This window comes from Schistocerca cancellata, chromosome 5, assembly GCF_023864275.1.
Source record: "Schistocerca cancellata isolate TAMUIC-IGC-003103 chromosome 5, iqSchCanc2.1, whole genome shotgun sequence".
Lineage (NCBI taxonomy): Eukaryota > Metazoa > Arthropoda > Insecta > Orthoptera > Acrididae > Schistocerca > Schistocerca cancellata.
The window spans coordinates 662,133,113-662,158,922 of NC_064630.1; the positions used below are offsets into that span (position 1 = coordinate 662,133,113).

Below are 25,810 nucleotides of genomic sequence, written 5' to 3' on the forward strand. Positions count from 1 at the left end.
ACAGTGCGCCACGGAGACGAAGAGAAGTTCCGCGCCAGAATTGGACAGTACTGTTCATTGCCTGCAGTCAGCTGAGTACAGTACTGAACACTACCTTCCGACTTAGCAGTCGCTTTTTAAGGAGTACTTGAGTCCTTAACAGAGTGTCTGCAATATTACATTCAGTTATAGTGACAAATCATAGACTGCCGAGAGAAAGCAAAGATATCTCGATAACATTGTATTAGGCATAGGACATCAAAGCACCCATCAAACTGTACCAAAGTAAAGACCATTTTGTAGCAATTTTTAATAAATGTTATGTGTTATTTCTTGTTGTATCGTCCATCTTTGTTGCAGTGCCGACCTACCGAACAAGTGTTTATTGCCACGAGTGCAAATCAGTCATCAGATCACTAAAAACCACGGCGGGGATAAAATTTTCTACTACTGTGGATGTTTGGGCTGAATTAATAGTAGCATTCAGTTGCTTAATTCATAACAAATATAGTGAAAATCTGCTGTTTATAATATGTACACATAAATTTTGCATGGTTTGCTAATCTTTTGTTAATGCATACTTTGTCTCGTTCCTCATCGCTGAAGCTCCTCCTTCTTGTCGTGATCTGCAGAACACGATGACTGAATGAATGAACGTATGAATGGTCACACGCCAAGTTTGACCTGCACCTAAGACTTGTTCATGAAGTTCAGAAAACCGGTTTTATTGACGAATCTACGAATCCTGAGCAAGATCCACACAGGCAAAATACACTGAGATGACGAAAGTTATGGGGTAGCGATATAGACATATACAGATGGCTATAGTACTGTGTACACGAGGCATAAAATGACAGTTCAGTGGCGGAGCAGTCATTTGTTCTCAGGTGATCCATGTGGAAAGATTCCCGGCGTGATGACGTGACTCTGGCTGCATGACGGGAGTTAACAGTCTTTGAACGCGTTGTGGTAGCAGGAGGTAGATGCATTGAACGTTCCATTTCGGAAATGATTAGATAATTCAATAGTCAGAGATACACCGTGCCAAGAGAAATTTCAAGCATTACCTCTCACTACGGACAACGCAGTGATCGACGGCCTTCACATAATGACCGAGAGCAGCGACATTTGCATAGAGTTGTCAGTGCTAATAGACAAGCAACACTGCGTGAGATAACCGCAGAAAACAATGTGAAACATACGACGAATGTATCCATCTGGACAGTGCGGAGAAAATTTGTGTTGATAGGCTATGGCACCATACGACCGACGCGAATGCCTTTGCTAGCAAGACGACATCGCCTGCAGTGCCTCTCCTGGACTCGTGACCATATCGGGGAGAACCTAAACGGCTGGAAAACCCTGGCCTGGCCAGGTAAGTCCTATTCCAGTTGGTAAGAGATGATGGTACGGTTCTAATGTGGCGCAAAATCCACGAAGACATGGACCCAAGTTGTCAACAAGGCACAGTGGAAGCTGGTTGTGGTTCCATAATGGTGTCGGCTGTGTTTACATGGAATGGACTGGGTCCTCTGGTGGTGTTCGGCTACTTGGAGACCGTTTGCACCTATTCAGCGACGTCATGTTCCTAAACAACGATGGAATTTTTATAGATAACAATGCGCCATGTCACCGACCCACAATAGTTCGTGATTGGTTTGAAGACCATTCGGGACAATTCGAGCAAATTGTTTGCCACACAGACAGGCCGGCATGAATCCCATTTATGTGACATAGCCGAAGCTTTAGTTAATGCACAGAATTCTGCACCAGCAACACTCTCGCAGTTCTGGTCAGCTATAGAGGCAGCATGGCTCAATATTTATGCAGGAGACTTCTAACGACTTGTTGAGTCCACCCCGCGTGGAGCTGATGCACTGCGCTGGGCAAAAGAATATCCGACACGTTGCTAGGAGGTGTCCCATGATTTTTATCACTTCAGCGTAAGGCTTGTAACAATTCGCTCACTTACATGTGCAAGCGCTTGGCGAAATAGTAATAATGTGATGGCGAACACAGCAATTCCAGGTCTATCTCGAAATCAGTGACGTTATCGTTTGTTCTTATTGTGTTGAAACTGTTCATACCTGTCAGCACTTTGTGATTGGTGTGGTGGTGAACCGATCGCCAAGTCGGACTTCGCATACCTCAAACAAGCGAAAATATTCAGTTATCGCTTAATCCTTGCATCTCGAGCCAAGGATTCCATGCACTGTTCTGGTCAAAACGTTATTTACTAAATACAGTAGTGTAAGAAAGCCTTGATAGGTTAGCATTAAAGAGGACTTTTACCGCTAGAATTAAGTGAAGGATCCAGAAACAAAATCCACCCATCTACGTATCGTTTCCGTAGCGACAGTAAAAACATGATTAGACTAATTAGGCTACAGCGTGAACAGAGGTATTTAAGAGGTAATTCTTCTAGCGTTCCACACGCGATTGGACAGAGAAGAAGCCATAACGTCTGTTAAAGAACTAAGTACCACTGCCACTAAGCTGACTGCTGTGCTTAAAACGCGGCCACAGAACACAGCGTATACGAAAACATTTCAACGTGAAGTGTGTATACAAAACATTCTTGGTAGAGCTGTTGTCAGTAAACTTCTGTAAGTTAGTTTATCTATTCGTTCGGCAACTTTTATGTCTTTGTTTTGACTGGGAGCCAGTTATGGTCGCAGCATGTGTGTGTCTGGTCACAACATTGTTTTGGAGTCATATCGCAGACTTTCTACACGGTGTAACCCACGTTAATAGCTCAGCTTGGTACGTACTAAATTTTACTATTGTTAATTGCTCAGAATCGTTTAATTCAAGTGCAAAGTTAAATCTCTTATTTCTAAATTGCGTAGATTCAAGTAGCTTTTGAAATGATTGTTGAGGTAGTCCAAGACTAACCGTATTTTACTGAATTTCGATGTGCTTCAGAAAGAAAGCTCACTATTAACTTCAGTCACTAAATTAACTTTCAATTTTCCGGTTTTATTAATTCTTTTGCTAAATTAAGTCAGAGTGTGGCGGAATTTATTACTTCTCACAAACTTTCAGTTTTCACACTACACGTGTCAACCTTCAGTTGCCACGCTTCTAGTGCTAATTATATGTGTAATAACCTTTCTTTTTCAGTTACTATAGTAATTGTCCATAGGACTGGCGACCGTAATTTCTTAATAGTATGCGTGCTAAATCTGGAATGCCGATCAGTGCGAACCTGTAAGGTGTTCCGTTGAGTCAATTTTTAAGCAGTGTCATGCCTTATGTCATGTTTAGGTATGCAGAACGACAGATGAAGCTTAGTGTCTTAACTGTCTCTCCGCAGCTACGAATCGCGACAGTGTATTGCAACAGTCTGAATAGTCTTAGTGTCATTTTCAGTAAGATTTAGGCTCTGATAAAAATAAAACAAACTGACAAGGTATATGAAACCATGTCGCACTTTAGTTCAAGGGGATAGGTTCGATGGCAGAGGAATTTCTTTCAGCTGGCGATTGCATTACCAAGGTAATAACGATCTTACTCACTCGCCTGGAAATGTCCAACATTGCCTTTACGACGGTATAGCTGGAATAATATATCTTCCTCCACCTCACAATGACTGCAACAGATTACTATAGAACATTGTGGTCTCCACCGAAAAAAATTAAAGGCTCACTTTCTTTTTTATGTATCTTTAAAATAAATGTATTTGCAAGAAATCCTGTAATGTCTTATGGTCTACTGTTCAGGGCTTAAAAGAATACGCATCGATCGCTAGTACGATTCAAGCTATTTTTTGTCTCAAACGTTCTAATTGTGAATTATCGTATTACGTTGGTAAAGGCTTTCAAGATTTTCGTAGTTGAAGACATCTTGGGAAAATTGTACCCACTGTTGATATAAACAAAGAAACAACGTCTTGATCACTATATTTATTTCGCTCAATCAGCCGTGTGGTATTGGCGATCCCTTGTGGCTATTTCTAAAGTTTCCCTATCCTGTCAGCTAGAGGGAAAAATGACCTTTATTATCCAGTGTTAAAGCTGTCAGTGGCTCAAAAAGGAATTCAGTATGCAACAAAAAATTCTTTTAAAATATTTGGCCAATAACATGAAATGTCTTATAAGCGACGAGTCAAGCTTTCAGTCTAAAATAATTTCTCCTGGACAACACTTTGTATCCCACTGACGGATTTCTACTTAAAAGTAATATCCAATAAAATAAAAAAGTTCAAACTGATTCGTTCCAATACATTTCGATGAAAGAATTGTTCAAAAGATTTATAGAACATACATCTAACTAACTGGCTAGCTCACATCCTTTCATGAAGCGTTTTGCACACTTCATCTGAGTCTAGGTCAGGAGTGTCACTCAGTTCTCAAATAACCTTTTGTACGTCGGATTGTAGCAGTTCTAGTGCTCAAATAATGCAAATAGTTTATTGCTTTCAAGAAAGGATATAGTTCAATGTGCAATCGAGGTCCAGGTCATTAGAGACGAAGTTATAGATAAGTTGGAAAAAGTTTGGGTAAGAAATGAGGCGCAGTTATTTGAAAAGAACGATCCAGACTTCCGCGTTAAGCATATTAAAGAAACTACCAGTTATAATTGTAGGCATGGCTTGCAATTCTCCTCTTTCTGAATATAAATCACTGTCTTAACCACGTCGTCAAGTTCCTCTGTGGGATTAAATGGTTGTAAAAATGGAAGTCAAATTTGCCAGATGGAACACTGAAGAGAAAAAAAAAACTTCGCTAGAAGATGGGTAGTATGACACTTCCCGAAACGTCGCGAGGTATCAAAGCTACCACCCGGCTGGAGACCCGAGAAACTGTCATAAAAAAAAAAAAGCTTCATTGTAACATAGTCGCTTACACGTGCAGAGTGGAGATAAGCTTCACTATTGACTAACATCTACATCTACATAAATAACCCGTAAGCCACCGTATGGTGTATGGCGTTCAATACCACATACCACTACTATTCCACTTGCAAATGGAGCGAGGAAAATATGATTGTCTGCATGCCTCCATGCGGGCAGGAATTTCTCTTATCTTCTTGGTGCATTGGCGGCAGCAGAATCTTTCTCCAGTCAGCTGCTAGTGCCTGTACTCTAAATTTTTTCATAGGGCTTCGGGAAAAGAACGGCGCCTTCCCACCAGGGATTTCCTTTTGAGTTCTAGAAGAATTTCCGTAACACTCGGGTGTTGATCGAACCTACCAGTAATAAATCTAGCAGCACACCTTTGAATTGCTTCGTTGTCTTATTTTAATCCGACTCTGATGGGTATCCCAAACATTCGAGCAGTACTCAAGAATGGGTAGCTCTATTGTTCTGTACGTTGTCACCTTTATACGTCTTGACAACCATATCGTGCTATTCCGTGGGCCACGTGGTTTCTTTGCAAGGTCGCACTACTGCAAAGGATTATATGACCATTTTTAATGATCACGTCCATCCAATGGTACAAAGTTTTTGCCCAATGGTGATACCGTATTCCAGAAAGACAGGGCCCCTGTTCACATAGCTCGCATTGTTCAGGATTTATTTTGAGAGCACGAGAACGAATGCTATTTACCCTTTGTAGTCTACTTTCGAGAAAAGAGTGCGTGATCGCTATTCACCTCCACCGTCGTTACCTGAACTAGACACTATTTTGCAAGAATAATGGTATAAGATTCTCTTGAAAACCATCAGAACCTGTATTTGTCCATTCTGAGACAACTGGAAGCTGTCTTGAATGCCAAGGGTTTTCCTACACTATATTAGGCTTTTTTAATGTATTTTTCGTCTTTCCATATTTTTGTCCATTTTATATACCGGTAGATCACAAAGTCAGTGTTGTTGTTGTTGTTGTTGTTGTTGTGTTCTTCAGTCCTGAGACTGGTTTCATGCAGCTCTCCATGCTACTCTATCCTGTGCAAGCTTCTTCATCTCCCAGTACCTATTGCAACCTACATCCTTCTGAAGCTGCTTAGTGTATTCATCTCTTGGTCTCCCTCTACGATTTTTACCCTCCACGCTGCCCTCCAATACTAAATTGGTGATCCCTTGATGCCTCAGAACATGTCCTACCAACCGATCCCTTCTTCTGGTCAAGTTGTGCCACAAACTTCTCTTCTCCCCAATCCTATTCAATACTTCCTCATTAGTTATGTGATCTACCCATCTAATCTTCAGCATTCTTCTGTAGCACCACATTTCGAAAGCTTCTATTCTCTTCTTGTCCAAACTATTTATCGTCCATGTTTCACTTCCATACATGGCTACACTCCATACAAATACTTTCAGAAATGACTTCCTGACACTTAAATCTATACTCGATGTTAACAAATTTCTCTTCTTCAGAAACGCTTTCCTTGCCATTTCCAGTCTACATTTTATATCCTCTCTACTTCGACCATCATCAGTTATTTTGCTCCCCAAATAGCAAAACTCCTTTACTACTTTAAGTGTCTCATTTCCTAATCTAATTCCCTCAGCATCACCCGACTTAATTCGACTACATTCCATTATCCTCGTTTTGCTTTTGTTGATGTTCATCTTATATCCTCCTTTCAAGACACTGTCCATTCCGTTCAACTGCTCTTCCAAGTGCTTTGCTGTCTCTGACAGAATTACAATGTCATCGGCGAACCTCAAAGTTTTTATTTCTTCTCCATGGATTTTAATACCTACTCCGAATTTTTCTTTTGTTTCCTTCACTACTTGCTCAATATACAGATTGAATAACATCGGGAATAGGCTACAACCCTGTCTTACTCCCTTCCCAACCACTGCTTCCCTTTCATGTCCCTCGACTCTTATAACTGCCATCTGGTTTCTGTACAAATTGTAAATAGCCTTTCCCTCCCTGTATTTTACCCCTGCCACCTTTATAATTTGAAAGAGAGTATTCCAGTCAACATTGTCAAAAGCTTTCTCTAAGTCTACAAATGCTAGAAACGTAGGTTTGCCTTTCCTTAATCTTTCTTCTAAGATATGTCGTAAGGTCAGTATTGCCTCACGTGTTCCAATATTTCTACGGAATCCAAACTGATCTTCCCCGAGGCCGGCTTCTACTAGTTTTTCCATTCGTCTGTAATTGTTCGGTAATTTTCACATCTGTCAACACCTGCTTTCTTTGGGATTGAAATTATTATATTCTTCTTGAAGTCTGAGGGTATTTCGCCTCTTTCATACATCTTGCTCACCAGATGGTAGAGTTTAAATTTGTAGAGTATAAATTTGAAAACTGAATAAATCACGGAATAATGTAGATAGAGAGGTACAAATTGACACACATGCTTGGAATGACATGGGTTTTTATTAGAACCAAAAAAATACAAAAGTTCAAAAAATGTCCCACAGATGGCGCTTAATCTGATCAGAATAGCAATAATTAGCGTAACAAAGTAAGACAAAGCAAAGATGATGTTCTTTACAGGAAATGCTCACTATGTCCACCATCTTTCCTCAACAATAGCTGTAGTCGAGGAATAATGTTGTGAACAGCACTGTAAAACATGTCCTGAGTTATGGTGAGGCATTGGCGATGGAGGTTGTCTCGTGCGGAAGAGATCTTCCACGCGTCTAGCAATATGGGGTGGAGCGCCATCCTGCATAAACATCGTACGTTCCAGCAGGTGTTTGTCAGCCAGGCTGGGGATGATGCGATTCTGTAACATGTCGGCGTACCTCTCACCCGTCACGGTAGCAGTTACAAAACCAGAATCACGCATTTCCTCGAAGAAAAAAGGTCGTCATCTTCCGCCATCTTTTGAAACGCCCACACCGCACATGCCCTCCGCTTCACTAAATCGCCAGGTAACAGTTCATGATGCCGATGGATTTTGTACGGATAGCATCGTAGGGTACGCCTACGTGCCAATCAAACAGTAATGTATGGAATGCCGGTGCGACGTGCGACTGCACGATCGCTGACTTCCCCGTGCACAGATGAACCCGCTACAGTCTCTATTTCTTCCTGAACTGTCTCAGCAGCATTACACCTTGTGCTCGGTCGGCCACTACAGGGTCTATCGTCTAAATAAGCCGTGGCTTCGAACTGCATTTGACAACGGACCTTTACCCGTTCGAGTCCCCTTCCTATGGCGATAGGATCGTAACGCTGAACTAGCACATTCTCCATCCTGATAATACAGCTTCACTAAAAGCACCTTTTCAGGTAACGTCAACGTTCTGCGACTACTGGCGCATCTGATTTCTCTCATTACAGCTCCTTTTATACACGATTGTCATGCGCAGTCACTGACGTTTTGCTGTCCAGCACCATCCATCGGATATTTTGTGATCTTTGTTTTTTTGTTCTAATAAAACCCCATGTCATTCCTAGCATGTGTGTCAATTTTTACCACTCTATCTACATTAGTCCGTGGATTATTAAGTTTTCAAATTTATACAGACTTTTTAATCACCCTGTATATACCGAACCACCGTAGGACTACTACCTTACCATCCCTTTCCCGAAAAGCACGAGTAAAAAATGAACACTTAAATCTTTCCGTATGAGCTTCTGATTTCTCTTATTTTATAGCCTTGGTCACTTTCTTATGTAGGTTGAGGTCATTAAAATGTTCACGCAATCAGAAGAGAACGCTTGTGATTTAAATTTCGTGAAGACATCTCGCCACAACGAAAAATGCCTATGTTTTTATGATTGGCACCTCAACTGACTTAACATATCTGTGACATTTTCACCCCTATTTCGCGTTGATACAAAACGAACTGCCCTTCTTTGGACTTGTTCGATGTCCTGTGTCAGTCCTACCTGGTAATGATTCCATACCGCACAGCATTATTCTAGCAGAGGAAGGACAAGTGTAGTGTAGGCAGACTCTTTAGTAAACCTGTTGCACTTTCTAAGTATTTTGCTAATAAAACGTCGTCTTTGGTTTTCCTTCCTCACAGCACTCTCTATGTGATCGCTCTAATTTAAGTTGTTCGTAGTTGTAATTCCCAGATACTTGGTTGACTTAGCAGATTGAAAGAATTGTGTGGTTGATCGTTTATCGAAATTTAACGGATTTCTTTTAGTAGTCATGTGGATGATCTCACACTTTTCATTATTTAGACTCAACTGCCACTTTCTGAAACGTACAGATATCGTGTCTCAGTCATTTTGCAATTGACTTTGCTCTTCTGATGACTTTACTAGATGGTAAATGGCTAAATCATTTGCAAACAATCTAAAAGGGCTGTTCAGATTGGCTCCTAAATTGTTTATACAGATCAGGTACAACAGAGGGCCTATAACACTTGCTTGGGAAACGCTACATATTACGTCCGTTTTACTCGATGACTTTCCGGCAGTTACTACGGATTGTGACCTTCCTGGCAGGAAAGCACAAATCCAATCGCACAACTGAGACAATACTCCATATGCGCGCAATTTGATTAGAAGTCTCTTGTAAGGAACGGGGTCAAAAGCCTCGTGGTAATCTGGAAATGCGGAAACAGTTTGGGATCCCCTCTTGATAGCATCATTACTTCGTTCAAATTAAGATCTAGTTGTGTTTCACAGGAACGATATTTTCTAAAGCCGTGCTGCCTTGCGTCACCAGACCGTTTTCTTCGAGGTAATTCATGGTGTTCAAAACAGTATATGTTCGACGTCGTTGATAAGCGCCTGTAATTCATCGGATTACTCCTTTCTTGAATACTGGTGTGACCTGTTCAACTTTCCACTCCTTAGGTACGGATCTTTCATAGCGCAGGTGATTGTAAATGATTCGTAGGTACGGAGTTGATGTGTCAGCATACTCTGAAACAAATCTAGTTGGTTCATAATCTTCATCCGAAGACCAGTCTTTATTAAGTGATTTAAGCTGCTTCGCTACGCCGAGTATATCTACTTCTAAGCTACTCACGATGGTAGCTGTTCTTGATCCAAATTCTAGGATATTTATTGCGTCTTCTTTGGCGAAGACATTTCGGGAAACAGTGTTTACTGACTCCGCTGGGACTGTCAACGGTAATATTACCATTGGTAACGCATAGTGATGGCATTGATGTGTCTTGCTGCTGGTGTACTTTACATACGACCAGAATCTCTTTGGTTTTTGTGTCAGATATCGAGACACGAGCTCCGTTATGGAAAGCAATAAAAGCATCTCGCATTGAAACCCAGGCTTCGTTTCTAGCTTCAGTAAAACATAACCAATCTAGGATATTTTGCATGCTTTTAAATTTAGCATGTTTTTTTCGTTATTTTTGCAACAGTGTTCTGACCTGTTTTGTGTACCATGTGGAATCAGTACCATCTTTTATTAATTTATTCGGCATAAATCTCTCAACTGCCGCAGATACTAGTTGTTTCTATTTAAGAGTATACGGAATGAGTTTTTCGATGAAAAAATCGAGTTTTGGGTAAATGCATTTTCGAAGAATTTAGACTCTCCCGTTTAATACCATGTATAAAATATTTGGACGACGTGAATAAAACTATTTTAAATAATTTTTTAAAATAATTTCGACACACGATGTTCCGCACCTTGTATATGAGACGCGAAATATACCTGATATAGACAGCCTTGCCAGAGATATAATTGAGCACAAGAGAGTTAGCTTCTCTGTTGGCTACACTGCTAGACAGTTGACAATAGATTCTGCACCATTTGTATTGTTTCCTTTGTGAGTACATCCATGTCATTGTTGTGAACGTCGTATGTGGAGAAGTCATTGAGTTTTCTTTCCTTCAACATGCCAAGACCTAGTCTGAAGGTATGTAGAAAGCGTGTACATTGGCGCAAGAAAGTAAAGTGTACTAAAAATTCGTCTGATTCATCTTCATCAGTATCTGATGTCCCAGTAGCGACTAACCTCAACACTGGTAGTGATACATTGAGTGATGCTGCTGCCACTATACCGGAAAGTGCTTCAAGAAGAAAACTAGCTGGAATTGAAGAAGAATACAAGAAACTAAATGCTGGGACTACAAAATATGAGGTAATTAACGTCTTTTTATTATCAGACGTTTTGGAGAACAATGTGTGCTGCAAACAGTGTGGAAAATGTGGTGTTTCATTGAAAACAAACTTACATGTAGGACTTGCTTGTGAATTAGAGTTGATGTGCAGTTATTGCAAACACAGTGTTACTTTCTTCAATTCCTCACATGTTACTGCAGATACAGGTAAACTATACGATATAAACATTAGACTGGTTTATGGATTACGGTGTATAGGAAAGGGCAGGGCTGCAGGTGCCATGTTGCGTGGTGTGATGAACCTCCCTCCTCCACCTTCAAAATTTCACAAACACATAATTGCAATAGTGTCTGCTGTAGAAGATGTGGCACAGGAAAACATGAAAGATGCTGTTGAGGAAGCAGTTGTTGAAAATAATAATAGCAGAGACTTGTCCATAGCTTTTGATGGAAGCTGGCAGAAGAGAGGCCACACATCTATGAATGGTGTAGTAACAGCTACAAGTGTGGACACTGGTAAGGTAGTTGATGTGGCAATACTTTCCAAGTACTGCAGATGCAAGGAGAAAATGCAAACTAAACATGAAGATGAGTGCATGGCAAATTACTATGGGTCAAGTGGTGGTATGGAAGTTGCTGGTGTAAGAAGTATTTATCAACGCTCAGTAAAATGGTACAACGTTAGATACATAAATTATCTTGGAGATGGTGACTCAAAGGCTTTCAAAGAAATTGAGGAACTGAGACCCTATGGTAACGATGTGAAAATTTCCAAAGTGGAGTGTGTTGGCCATGTTCAGAAAAGGATGGGATCAAGACTTCGACGGCTCAAGGCTAGCATGAAAGGCAAGAAATTGAGCGATGGAAAAACTTTAGATGGGAAAAATAGACTGACAGATGCTACAATAGATCATATTCAGAAGTTCTATGGTCTAGCAATAAGACAGAATACAGCAGATGCAGAATTAATGAGAAGAGCAGTCTGGGCTCTGTTTTTTCATACAGCTTCAAACAATGAGAATCCCCAACATGGGCTATGTCCAAAAGGAGACGATAGTTGGTGCAAATACAACAGAGGCAAGGTAACTAAGAAACAATACAATCACCCTCATCACCTACCACCTGCCATAATGGATGAAATAAATCCAATATTCCGAGACCTTGCAGATATTAGTCTACTAAAGAAATGTCTTCATGGCCGGACTCAAAATCCAAATGAGTGTGTGAACCATGTGATATGGAATAGACTACCTAAAACTGTGTTTGTGGGTATAAACACACTTCACTTTGGCGTTTATGATACTGTTTCATCATTCAATCAGGGCAATATAACAAAGTGCAAAGTTCTGCAGAAGTTGGGGCTCTGTTTTGGACTACGAACTACCGCAGCTATGATTTGTTTGGACAAGGAACGGCTCAGGTCTTCAGATAATGCCATAAAAGTATATTCAAAGATGGCTAGGCAGCGTAGCAGAGCCATCAAGAGGAAGCTGTTGCACGATTCTGATGATACAAGCTATGGAGCAGGCTTGTACTGAAGTAAAAACTTTGAAGCTAATTTCCCGTAACTTTAGTTTTTTTTGCGTATAAGGTACATTTTCTCAGGCCCTATTTATAGTAGAAAGATGAAATTTTCTGTAGTTGTTCCTTAAGACCTTCTAATATATCTGAATTAAAAGATATATGGAATTATTTTGTATTAATGGATGTAAATTTTAAAATACTTGTTAAAATGTATAACTTTTTTTAACATTTACAAAAAATAAAATATCTGAAAGACTATACATTATTTTTCCAAAATTAATAATTCAGCATAAAAGCAGAACATATCTCTGCGTTCTGTGAAAAAATCAAGAGTATCGTCAAAATAACAAATGAGAAAATGTTCCTAACTTTTAGCTCAATTTAACATTGTAAGCATAGGGCGTTCCGTATACCCTTAAGCCACATGTTGTCCACACTTACGTAGTCAATTTGGAAGTGTGCAGGCTGTCTCTTTGCAATGCGTCAAGTTAATTTCTATCTGTTTTTTAAATAGGTGTATTGCGTTTAATGTTGGTGGATTTGGATGTAACGGTGTTCATTCTCGCTACAACGACTTTGTGATCACTAATCCCTGTATCTGTCATGGAGCTTCCTAATTGCCCAGGACTATTTGCTACTAAGAGATCAAGTAATTCTCGCCGTCCTTACCCGAAATGCACCTTAGCAGTAGCAGAATCGTTCTGCGGTCAGCGTCAAATGATTATTCTCTAAATTTTCTCAATATTGCTTGGCGAAAAGAGCGTCACCTTTTCTTCAGGGGCTCCCATTTGAGTGCAAGAACCACCTTCGTAACACCCTCGCATGATGATCGAACCTACCGGCAACAAATCTAGAGGCACGCCTCTGGATTGCTTCCTTGTTTTCCTATAATCCCACCTGGTGACGATTCCACACACTTGGGCAGTACTTAAGAAGGGGTCGCACGAGTGTTCTGTATGTTGTCACCTTGACAGGTTATCCACAATTTCCTAGAATTTTGACAAGAAAACTAGGTCGAAAATTCGCTACCCTATACCGCCCTTACAAATTCGTCCCATTTCATATCGCTTTGCGACGTTACCCCCAGATATGTAATCGTGTGAGTGTGTCTAGCAGCAAACCAGGAATATTGTACTCGAACACAGAAGGATTGTGTTTCCTACTCATTTGCTCCAAATACAATGGTACGCTGCCATTCAATACACCAAATAGAAATGCTTTCTAAGCCATATTGTGCCCTTCTGCAGGTATTCAACGAAGACTTTCCCATACAGTACAGTGTCACATCGTTTCCTCACGTGGAGACATAGTGTTCACATTACCCTAAAGAAATTTCTTCTGGATTTCAAATCAGATCTTTCTAGCTGATGGCCATGGAGAGGAAGTAAATGATTTAGTTCAATCTTTTTCCTTCCGGCGTCTGCAGCTACTTTACGGCGTATATCAGGTAGTACAATACCTGCCAAGAAATAAACTGTCTCTGTACATTTCGGTTTCATACAACCAGTTGCTACTCGTGCAGTTTCATTCAGTGCGACGAACACCTGATTTGCCTTGGTACAGCTGTACCATAGAGGACACGCATACTGCCATGCAAACAAACAGATTGCCATGACGGCGTTCTTTAGTTCAAATGGCTCAAATGGCTCTGAGCACTATGGGACTTAACTTCTGAGGTCATCAGTCCCCTAGAACTTAGAACAACTTAAACCTAACTAACCTAAGGACAACACACACATCCATGTCCGAGGCAGGATTCGAACCTGCGACTCTTTAGTTCGTTAATCACATCTTCCAAAGAACATTTGAGCGGTTCTTTTATCGAAGTGGTGTGTAACGCGTCATTTACAAGATATGTCCACTGATGAGCCAAAACATTCTGACCACAGTCCACGCTGGATGCCGCTTGGTGGCGTTGCGGGCACGTGACGCAATAGCAAAAGTATGTAAGCGGAGCAGACACGGACGAGGGATCACCCTAGCGAAGATATGGGTTGCAAATGGAGAGATCTTTTGAGATAAGCGACTTTGACAGTTGGCAAATTATTATTACGCAGAGCCTGTGAACGAGTATCTCGAAAGCGGCGAAGCTGGCTGAATGTTCACGTGCTACTGTCGTGAGCATCTACAGAATGAGGTAGAAGGACAGTGAAACTACCACTAGGCGCTAAATAGTTGGGACGTCCACGATTCATCCCAAAACATGGGGTTCGGAGCCTTGTCCGCTCTGATAAGTAGGACAGTTGGTGATCTGTATCATCTCTGCCGAAATAGCACAGCGCTGGTTAGTGTTCAAATGTTTCGGATCACATCATTCATCGTACATTGTTGAACGTGGAGCTCCGCAGCAGACTACCCCTACGTGTTGACAAGTGGACCGAACGACATCGTCAGTTACGGTTGCAGTGGGCACGGGACCATCGAGATTCGACCTACCATCAGTGGAAACGTGTCGGCTCATCGAGATGAACGGCGTCTCTAAAAGTGCATCGCGCCACGTACGTAGGCTGGTAGGAGCAGTATTATGCTACGGGAAACATTCTCCTGCTCTTGTATGGGACCTGTGGCAGTAATCGAAGACACGCTGACAGCTGCGAAGCACCTGCATCCCTTCATGCTTGATGGCTTCCCCGACGACGATGTTATCTTTCGGCGTCTGATGTACATCCAATGGAAACAATCTGGGTCGCTTTCGGGTTCCGTCACCGCGTACGTAAATCAGCGGGCCGTTATTTACCGAATTACATAACCTGTGCGTAGACATCTAATGCTACATACCACCACAAACATACCAACAAACTGTCGGATCCCTAATACGCAGAATCAGTGACGTATTTCGTTGCACAGGTGGACAAAAAACCCATTAAGCTGACGATCATAATGTCTTGGCTCATCAATGTATACAGACTAATGAACATTTTTTTTTCATTTTACTCCCGTTCATGCGATTATACTTAAAACTTAATTATTCTTTTTTATTTTTTTTTTACAGGCTACCAGTTTTAAATAGAAATTCGCCCGTGAAATATAAGAAGTTGTCCCCAAAAAATTATTTTAATTTAGATTTAAACCTGACTGGTGACTTGAGGCAGTACTTGCAGGTTACTGCCAGTGAGTTTCCGATTGGTGTTATTCGAGCTGACGCTTTTATCTCGGTGCTGAGGCAGTGTTAACGGTATGGTAAAACGTATCTGGAATGCTGTCAATCACTGCTAGGAATAGAGCAGTGTCTCAAATTGGTCCTCTCCCTGTTATCTTTTAGTTTTTTCACAGCTGTTGCAACTTTTCCTTGATGTTGTGGATCCTGGCACTGGGTCGGATTGGATGCCCGAGATGGTCCCACACGTGTTCTATCTGGGATAGATCTGGGGATCTCGCCTTCCAAAGGGAGACCCACAATGATTCCTCTTTCAAACCCTTGCTGATGACATTGTTTCACATGAATACGCAGCATCGCCGCGTCCTTCCTAGGGGTCACTTAACATCTGACACTGTCTACGGCACTTACATAGCCTACCGGGCCTGGAAAAATCACTAAATACGAATAGCGCTAATGCACTCTGTCGGCCGTTCTACCTCACACAGAAGGTCATTTACATATCCGCCGGTTGTGTGTACGTGCACGGAGTTACATTCACACCTGACCATGTCTTCTGGGAGCTTCGGGTTTTCTTTGTCAGACAGTGAATCTGAGTGAGTTTCTTGTTTATTGAGGACTGATTTTGTACTGAGCTGTTCATTACCACAGATTTCCTGTGACCATACGAGTTCCGTCATAGACCTGAAGAGTGTGCCTCTTATATCCATTTACGCGGAGTACTGTGAAACAAACAAGGAGCATCGCCGCTCCTTTTCATTAAAAGTAACGTCATATGACATTGTTTGCTGACAGACCTTCTTTCTTCGCGTACAATGGTGCCTTGATGTATCTGTTAACTATAAATGTCTGTGAAGAATGAGTGTGGAGTTTTAGTGTTGTGCTTGTGATGTTAGTAACGACAAGAGAGAAGTAGAAAATCTGTGCTGGTATGTATCACACGCCTTTCTAACAGCAAAAAGGCGGCTGGTGATCTCAATGTCGCAATTCTAATGAGACATTGTGGAGGAATTGGTTTTTAATCCAGGACACTGGTGGAAAACCTGGTGTGATTTGATACTACCTAGGCAACTGCCCAGTTATCAATCCAAAAAACTCTGTAGGAGATGGAATTAGATTACCGGACTTTTCCCCTGCTTGCATTCCATTTTATTTACACGTCTGCGTGCTGCGTGCTGACAAGCACAGAGATTTCCATACCTCTGTCTTCTCTGCTGTCTTATCAACATAAAATGCCTCTCACATTTGTCCTCGACCTTAACGCTCTCGTCTGAACAACATGGCGGTAAGATCCGTTCCTATCAGACCAAAATACTTTCTGTCCTGCTCCATCTTCCAGCCACTTCCTCGAAGTGCTTCCTAGTAACAGGAACCCGACTCTACAATAACTTCCCTCATTATATTAGAGAACTGAATAACATATCTTGCTTTAGAGAACAGGTAATTAAATATCTACTAAACCAGTCATAAGGTTACCATTGTCCCTGTACGGATTCGCCCTCGTACATCCTTATTTCCAACCAGATCTTCCTCATTTCCCAGTATTCTTAGCTGTTGCAGTCTCCTTAAATTTCCATTCTCCAAAACTAGCTATGTCAGAAAATATTTATTTTGTACAACTAGAAATTATTGTAATATCCCCCATTATCATTATTTTATTATTTTAATTATTAGTCATTATTATTATTATTATTATTATTATTACTGTTATTTATTGTTATTGTTATTATTATTAGTGTCATTATTACCATTAATGTCAGATTCGGCAGTAGTAGAAGTACTGTCAGCATTAACTTTATTAGTTCATAATCAGTATTATTTACTCTCAATGTATCTGTAGACACTCAAATCTTTTTTAATACTACTTGTCATATTATTTCTCAGGTCAATCGCACAAAAAGTTTTATGTGTTATTAAAAGGTACATTATGAAGGTTGAGAAATCCCAAAATCAGAATAAATGGATGAATGATGAAGAGAAAACAAGTGTATAGGTAGCCCGGTACAAACAAAGACGAAAATTGAAACGTTCTTGCACGCAGCCATAAAAATCATGAACGAAAGAGCAACAATTGGCCCTCTCGCCGGAGGTTCGAAACCTCCCTTGGGCATGGATGTGTGTGTTGTTCTTAGCATAGGTTAGTTTAAGTTAGTTAAAGTAGTGTGTAAGCCTAGGGACCGATGACCTCTGCAGTTTGGTCCCTTAAGAACTCGCACATATTTGAACATTTTTTGCACAATTGGTAAATGAAGTTTTCAGCTGACTGTAAGAGCAACAAAAAACGTAACGCTTTCTTAAGAGCTATTGTGGGTCACCGGTCGAACATATGGACCTATAGAGCCAGAAAGGTAAAGACAGCAAGGGCTCTTCAGCGAGCACATAGAAGTGTATTGTTGTGCTTGACACGTGTGTATAGAACAACGACGGTTGAGGTGTTCTTGGCGATAATAAGCTTACTACGACGAGACATGGCCGTAAGAGAGACAGATGCACACTTTTGGCTCAAAAAGCGTGAATATGTTTAAGTAAAGGAGATGCCGAGCACAACAGCCACATCTAAGTAGGACGAAGGCGTTACTGACAGAGAAAGGCAAGAAATCTGATACGGGGTAGAAACAGGGAATAGAGCTTACCAGTTGCTTCCTAACATAAAACCGAGGGAGGTGGCGCAGTGGTTAGCACACTGGACTCACATTCGGGAGGACGACGGTTCAATCCCGCGTCCGGCCATCCCGATTTAGGTTTTCTGTGATTTCCCTAAATCGCTCCAGACAAATGCCGGGATGGATCCTTTGAAAGGGCACGGCCGACTTCCTTCCCCGTCCTTCCCTAACCCGGTGAGACCCATGACCTCGTAGTTTGGTCCCTTCCCCCAAACAACCCAACCCAACCCCTAACATAAAAGAAAGATCAAAGTATCATACCTGGTTCCGACCAGGAGAGCTACACACTCCAGAATGAATATTCACTCTACAGCGGAGTGAGCGCTGATTTCAAACTTAGGTCTCAGGCCTGGGATCTTCGCCTTTCGCGGGCAACGGCTCTATCGAGTGAGATGTTAAAGCCACCAGAATTTTACCTTTGCCAGTATGCCATTTCCTAAGGAAATTGTAGATATTGTTTAGACAGCCAGCGGGACTGCTTCCAGAATGAATTTTCGCTCCTAAGTGGAGCTTCTTGGCAGATTAAGTGTCCTGGGAAGAATCCCCCAATCTGTCGCTAAGCCATGCCTCCGCAATATTCTTTCTCCCAGGAGAACTAGTTCCACAAGGTATGTAGGAGAACTGCGAAGTTTGGTAGGTAGAAAATGAGGCAATGCCGGAAGTTAAGCTCAGGGATAGGATCATGAGTCGTACTTGAACGACTCAGTCGGTAGGAAACTTGTCTGCAAAAGGCAAAGATCCCGGTTCGAGTCCCGGAGTCAGTTTTAATTTGCCACGAGGTATCGAGCTGTAGGCTACCTATCGGGACACGGTTCACATCTCAGCTACTCACTGAAAATACGGCAACGCACTGCAGACACTTATGGAAGAGGAGCAATCAGCACCCCGGGTCACATCGTCTAGGAGTGTGCCATTAGACAAGATGTTTCAGACCAGGATAGGAACGTTTTTGGTAATACACGAATCTGTAATGTAATGTGGAATCAGCAGTGTGGGGCACGCTAATTTTGTTGGCAACCAAGTTATCTGCTTACTAAATACAAACCCACATATCCAAGGGACAACCAAGAAAAGGGTATAGATCACGACAACGAGATGCAGAACAGCAGAATATACACTTATAACAACCGTCCAGGAGCAGCGAGGAACGGCAGGGAGAACCAGGATTGATTTCCTGAGATCCTTACAGCCATCTCTCAGTCTTTATACATTGGGTAGCACAGCAGAACAACCGCTGTGAATCTCGAGTTTTGACTCAGCGCCCCAGCAGCTAACTAGCGGGACAAATGAGGAAATCTGGATTCTTTTTCTTATCAAGCACAGTAATATAGTACAGTATGCTCAAGTATCATGTCGTTTTTGGAAACTCAGAATCTACTCTGTAGGAATCAACATGGATTCCGGAAACAGCGATCGTGTGAGACCCAACTCGCTTTATTTGTTCATGAGACCCAGAAAATATTAGATACAGGCTCCCAGGTAGATGCTATTGTTCTTGACTTCCGGAAGGCGTTCGATACAGTTCCGCACTGTCGCCTGATAAACAAAGTAAGAGCCTACGAAATATCAGACCAGCTGTGTGGCTGGATTGAAGAGTTTTTAGCAAACAGAACACAGCATGTTGTTATCAACGGAGAAACGTCTACAGACGTTAAAGTAACCTCTGGCGTGCCACAGGGGACTGTTATGCGACCATTGCTTTTCACAATATATATAAATGACCTAGTAGATAGTGTCGGAAGTTCCATGCGGCTTTTCGCGGATGATGTTGTAGTATACAGAGAAGTTGCAGCATTAGAAAATTGTAGCGAAATGCAGGAAGATCTGCAGCGGACAGGCAGTTGGTGCAGTGAGTGGCAACTGACTCTTAACATAGACAAATGTAATGTATTGAGAATACATAGAAAGAAGGATCCTTTAGTGTATGATTATATGATAGCGGAACAAACACTGGTAGCAGTTACTTCTGTAAAGTATCTGGGAGTATGCGTGCGGAACGATTTGAAGTGGAATGATCATATAAAATGAATTGTTGGTAAGGCGGGTACCAGGTTGAGATTCATTGGGAGAGTCCATCAACAAAGGAGGTGGCTTACAAAACACTCGTTCGACCTATACTTGAGTATTGCTCATCAGTGTGGGATCCGTACCAGATCGGGTTGACGGAGGAGATAGAGAAGATCCAAAGAAGAGCGGCGCGTTTCGTCACAGGGTTATTTGGTAACCGTGATAGCGTTACGGAGATGTTTAACAAACTCAAGTGGCAGACTCTGCAAGAGAGGTGCTCTGCATCGCTGTGTAGCTTGCTCGCCAGGTTTCGAGAGGGTGCGTTTCTGGATGAGGTATCGAATATATTGCTTCCCCCTACTTATATCTCCCGAGGAGATCACGAATGTAAAATTAGAGAGATTAGAGCGCGCACGGAGGCTTTCCGGCAGTCGTTCTTCCCGCGAACCATACGCGACTGGGACAGGAATGGGAGGTAATAACAGTGGCACGTAAAATGCCCTCCGCCCCACACCGTTGGGTGGCTTGCGGAGTATAAATGTAGATGTAGATGTAGATGTAGATGTATACTTCTGTGATCTGTACTGCTGGTTAGCACAGTGTAGTCTAGAAGTAGGAGCGTTGGCACTTCAATAGTGGCAACTATCTATTTACAGCTCGTACAAAACGGATACATGTATCAAAGTAGTCACCAGCATTGTGTATAACCCGTTGCCAGCGGTGTGGAAGTCGTAGGATACTCTTAGCAGTGGCAGTAATGTTCACAGTTCGAGCGGCGCGGTCGATTGCCCGACGAATTTGTAGCAGTTCTGAAGCGAATCGGGTGAAGTGTTTCCTTCAGTTTAGGAATTCGGTTGAACTTACGAGGACTTAAGTCAGGGGAGTGCAGTAGATGGTATAGCACTTAGCAGCCCCATCAGCCAAACAAATCAGTAACAGCCTGCACTGTACGTTCTTCAGCATTGTCCTGCAAAATGATGGTCAGATCCTACAGAAAGTGTCATCGCTTCTGTCTCTATGCTTTTCCACAACCTACGACCAGCTTAGAGACATACGTGATGACACTTTCTGTAGGAACTGACCATAATTTTGCAAGATAATGCTGAAGCACGTACAGGGCAAGTTGTTTCTGATTTGTTTGACTGATAGGGCTGCTAAGTGCTATACCATCTACGGCACTCCCTGACTTAAGTCCTCGTAAGTTCAACTGGGTTTCTAAACTGAAGGAAACACTTCACGGCATTCGCTTCATAACTGCTACAAATTCGTCGGGCGATAGACCGCGCCGCTCGAACTGTGAACATTACTGCCACTGCTAAGAGTATCCTACGACTTCCACACCGCTGTCAACGGGTTATACACAATGCTGGTGACTACTCTGAAGATCACTAAAACTTTGAAAAACGTAAATATTTTGTACCAGCTGTAAATAGATAGTTGCCACTATTAAAGTTCCAACCCTCGAATAAATTACAAATTTGTGATATAAAAATGTAGCATACTACAATAGATCAGTAGCATGTGGCATCTGGATTCCGAATGAAAACATATCTGTGCTCCAGATGGCCAAAGGGTGACATGTACATTATTATAGCTATTTATACTATTTTTAAAGCAGATATTTAATGTAGCTCTTTCTCCTTAACCAACATAATGCTTAGGGGTACTGTACATTTGAAATTATGTTAAAATGATATGTGTTATTTTCGTACACAAGGTGTTCGGAAATTCCTGTTAGAAACTTCTAGGTCTTGTAGATGGGAGTGAGTACATAATATTTTTAACAGGAAGCTATGTTCGGAAATATCATCAAACAACATTACTGAGCGTCAGAGTTATAGGCGCCAGACCCTGTAAATGTATGCATCTACAGGGCGATCCAGTGTTGATGTTACGACTTTGAAGGACGATGGAAAAGGATAAAAGTATCAAATTGTGGTAAGCGCCCTTTGTTCGGAAACGAACAGGTCTACAGTTACAACGAAAATCATTGTGATACCTCTGGAATTGTAATACGTGTACCAGTAATGGTGTTACTGAGAATGTAGGAAGGCGACTTTCAGAGGTGGTAGTTTGGACAAAAACGAGAAAACCTATCTAGCAAACATGGGCTCTAAATCGTATACCTGGGTAGCTATGAGCACTTCTTCATCTCCTCCAGTGTGAAAAACTTCTCCTATATTGAACAAGTGCTCGTAGTTCTTGTTGTTGATGTGGTCTTCAATCCTGAAACTGGTTTCATGCAGCTCTCCATGCTACTCTATCCTGTGCAAGCTTCTTCATCTCCCAGTACCTACTGCAACCTACATCCTTCTGAATCTGCTTAGTGTATTCATCTCTTGGTCTCCCTCTACGATTTTTACCCACCACGGTGCCCTCCAATTCTAAATAGGTGATCCTTGATGCCTCAGAACGCGTCCTACCAACCGATCCCTTCTTCTAGTCAAGTTGTGCCCCAAACTCCTCTTCTCCCCAATCCTATTCACTACCTCCTCATTAGTTATGTGATCTACCCATCTAATCTTCAGGATTCTTCTGTAGCAGCACATTTCGAAAGCTTCTATCCTCTTCTTGTCCAAACTATTTATCGTCCATGTTTCACTTCCATACATGGCTACACTCCATACAAATACTTTCAGAAACGAGTTCCTGACACTTAAAATTATACTCGATGTTAACAAATTTCTGTTTTTATGAAACGCTTTCCCTGCCATTTCCAGTCTACATTTCATATACTCTCTACTTCGTCCGTCATCAGTTATTTTGCTCCTCAAATAGCAAAACCCCTTTACTACTTTAAGAGTCTCATTTCCTAATCTAATTCCCTCAGCATCACCCGATTTAATTCGACTACATTCCATTATCCTAGTTTTGCTTTTGTTGATGTTCATCTTAAATCATCCTTTCAAGCCACTGTCCATTCCATTCAACTGCTCTTCCAAGTCCTCTGCTGTCTCTGACAGAATTACAATGTCATCGGCGGACCTCAAAGTTTTTATTTCTTCTCCATGGATTTTAATACCTACTCCGAACTTTTCTTTTGTTTCCTTCACTGCTTGCTCAATATACAGATTGAATAACATCGGGAATAGGCTACAACCCTGTCTCACTCCCTTCCTAACCACTGCTTCCCTTTCATGTCCCTCGACTCTTATAACTGCCATCTGGTTTCTGTACAATTGTAAATAGCCTTTCGCTCCCTGTATTGTACCCCTGCCACCTTCAGAATTTGAAAGAGAGCATTCCAGTCAACATTGTCAAAAGCTTTCTCTAAGTCTACAAACGCTACAAAAAGCTTTTGACAAAGTTGACTGGAATACTGTTTTTCCAATTCTGATTTTGCAGGGGTAAAATACAGGGAGCGAAAGGCTATTTACAATACGTAGTTCTTAATGTATGTATTTTAGAACCCATGTTCACTAGACATTTTTTCTTGTCTTGGTCCTTGCTACCACCACTGAAAGTTGCCTATCCTGTATTCTTGGTAACGACAGTACAGGCACATGTATTCCACTGTCGGAGGTATCAGACCGTTTTTCGCTCATGATTTCGGACTCGTTCGTTTCCTAACCAAGGAGTTCATCTTAAGTTAATTCGTTTACCCTTCTCCATCATTACTGAAAGTTTGTAACGTCATCACGGATTCACCCTGTATACAGGGTGTTACAAAAAGGTACGGCCAAACTTTCAGGAAACATTCCTCACACACAAATAAAGAAAAGGTGTTATGTGGACATGTGTCCGCAAACGCTTAATTTCCATGTTAGAGCTCATTTTAGTTTCGTCCACCTACGCTCAATGGAGCACGTTATCATGATTTCATACGGGATACTCAACCTGTGCTGCTAGGACACGTGCCTTTACAAGTACGACACAACATGTGGTTCATGCACGATGGAGCTCCTGCACATTTCAGTCGAAGTGTTCGTACGCTTCTCAACAACAGATTCGGTGACCGATGGATTGGTACAGGCGGACCAATTCCATGGCCTCCACGCTCTCCTGACCTCAACCCTCTTGACTTTCATTTATGGGGGCATTTGAAAGCTCTTGTCTACGCAACCCCGGTACCAAATGTAGAGACTCTTCGTGCTCGTATTGTGGACGGCTGTGATACAATACGCCATTCTCCAGGACTGCATCAGCGCATCAGGGATTCATGCCACGGAGGGTGGATGCATGTATCTCCGCTAACGGAGGACATTTTGAACATTTCCTGTAACAAAGTGAAGTCACGATGGTACGTTCTGTTGCTGTGTGTTTCCATTCCATGATTAATGTGATTTGAAGAGAAGTAATAAAATGAGCTCTAACATGGAAAGTAGGCGTTTCCGGACACATGTTCACATAACAGATTTTCTTTCTTTGTGTGTGAGGAATGTTTCTTGAAAGTTTGGCCGTACCTTTTTGTAACACCCTGTATACATACACCTACAGAAACCGGCGCCTATAGCACTGACGCTTTGTAGCGTCGTCGGACGCCGTTTCCGAACGTGGGTCCCTGTTCAAAATAAGAAGTAGTCACTCCCCTCAGAAGTACTAGAAGTTTGTAACGGGAATTTCCGGACGTCCTGAATAGGAATTCCTGTGCAACATTTTGTCTTTTCTTGTATCTAGGTTAGAGACTAAAAGAAAACAGAAAATAAATGTATGACATAATACGGGCTGCCTCGTGCCGACCTTTAGGTGAGACGGTGACATCGAAGGTGCCCCTCTTGGTGTCGATCTTCATGGCGCGGAGGCGTGTGGTGAGCGCCGCTGCGGTGTGGCGGAGGCTGCGGAGGTGTTGTGCAGACTGCGGCCTGCCGGCCCGACACCTGGCGACGCTGACGCAGACGCAGACGCCGCGCCAGTGTCGCGGGACACGTGACAGGCGCCGCGCCGCGCCGCGCCGCGCTGTACGTCCACCTCGCTGCGCGGGAGCACGTGCGGAGCGGGCCGGCGGCAAACAGCGGATGGCAGCCTCACTACATCTACATCTACATTTATACTCCGCAAGCAACCCAACGGTGTGTGGCGGAGGGCACTTTACGTGCCACTGTCATTACCTCCCTTTCCTGTTCCAGTCGCGTATGGTTCGCGGGAAGAACGACTGCCGGAAAGCCTCCGTGCGCCCTCGAATCTCTCTAATTTTACATTCGTGATCTGCTCGGGAGGTATAAGTAGGGGGAAGCAATATATTAGATACCTCATCCAGAAACGCACCCTCTCGAAACCTGGCGAGCAAGTTACACCGCGATGCAGAGCGCCTCTCTTGCAGAGTCTGCCACTTGAGTTTGCTAAACATCTCCGTAACGCTATCATGCTTACCAAATAACCCTGTGACGAAACGCGCCGCTCTTCTTTTGGATCTTCTCTATCTCCTCCGTCAACCCGATCTGATACGGATCCCACACTGATGAGCAATACTCAAGTATAGGTCGAACGAGTGTTTTGTAAGCCACCTCCTTTGTTGATGGACTACATTTTCTAAGGACTCTCCCAATATTTTACAGAAGTAACTGCTACCAGTGTTTGTTCCGCTATCATATAATCATACAATAAAGGATCCTTCTTTCTATGTATTCGCAATACATTACGTTTGTCTATGTTAAGGGTCAGTTGCCACTCCCTGCACCAAGTGCCTATCCGCTGCAGAT

At 42.3% G+C, this 25,810-nt stretch overlaps 1 protein-coding gene across 1 annotated transcript in view; it reads right to left on the reverse strand.

Annotated features, from left to right (window-relative positions):
* The window catches only part of LOC126188083 (synaptic vesicle glycoprotein 2A-like), a 215,017-nt gene extending 190,078 nt beyond the window's left edge, over positions 1 to 24,939 (reverse strand). The window contains exon 1 of the mRNA XM_049929538.1: positions 24,852 to 24,939. Coding sequence (XP_049785495.1) covers positions 24,852 to 24,903 — 52 coding nt within the window. The 5' untranslated portion in view covers positions 24,904 to 24,939. The remainder of the gene's footprint in view (positions 1 to 24,851) is intronic.
* Between the last annotated feature and the right edge of the window lie 871 nt (positions 24,940 to 25,810).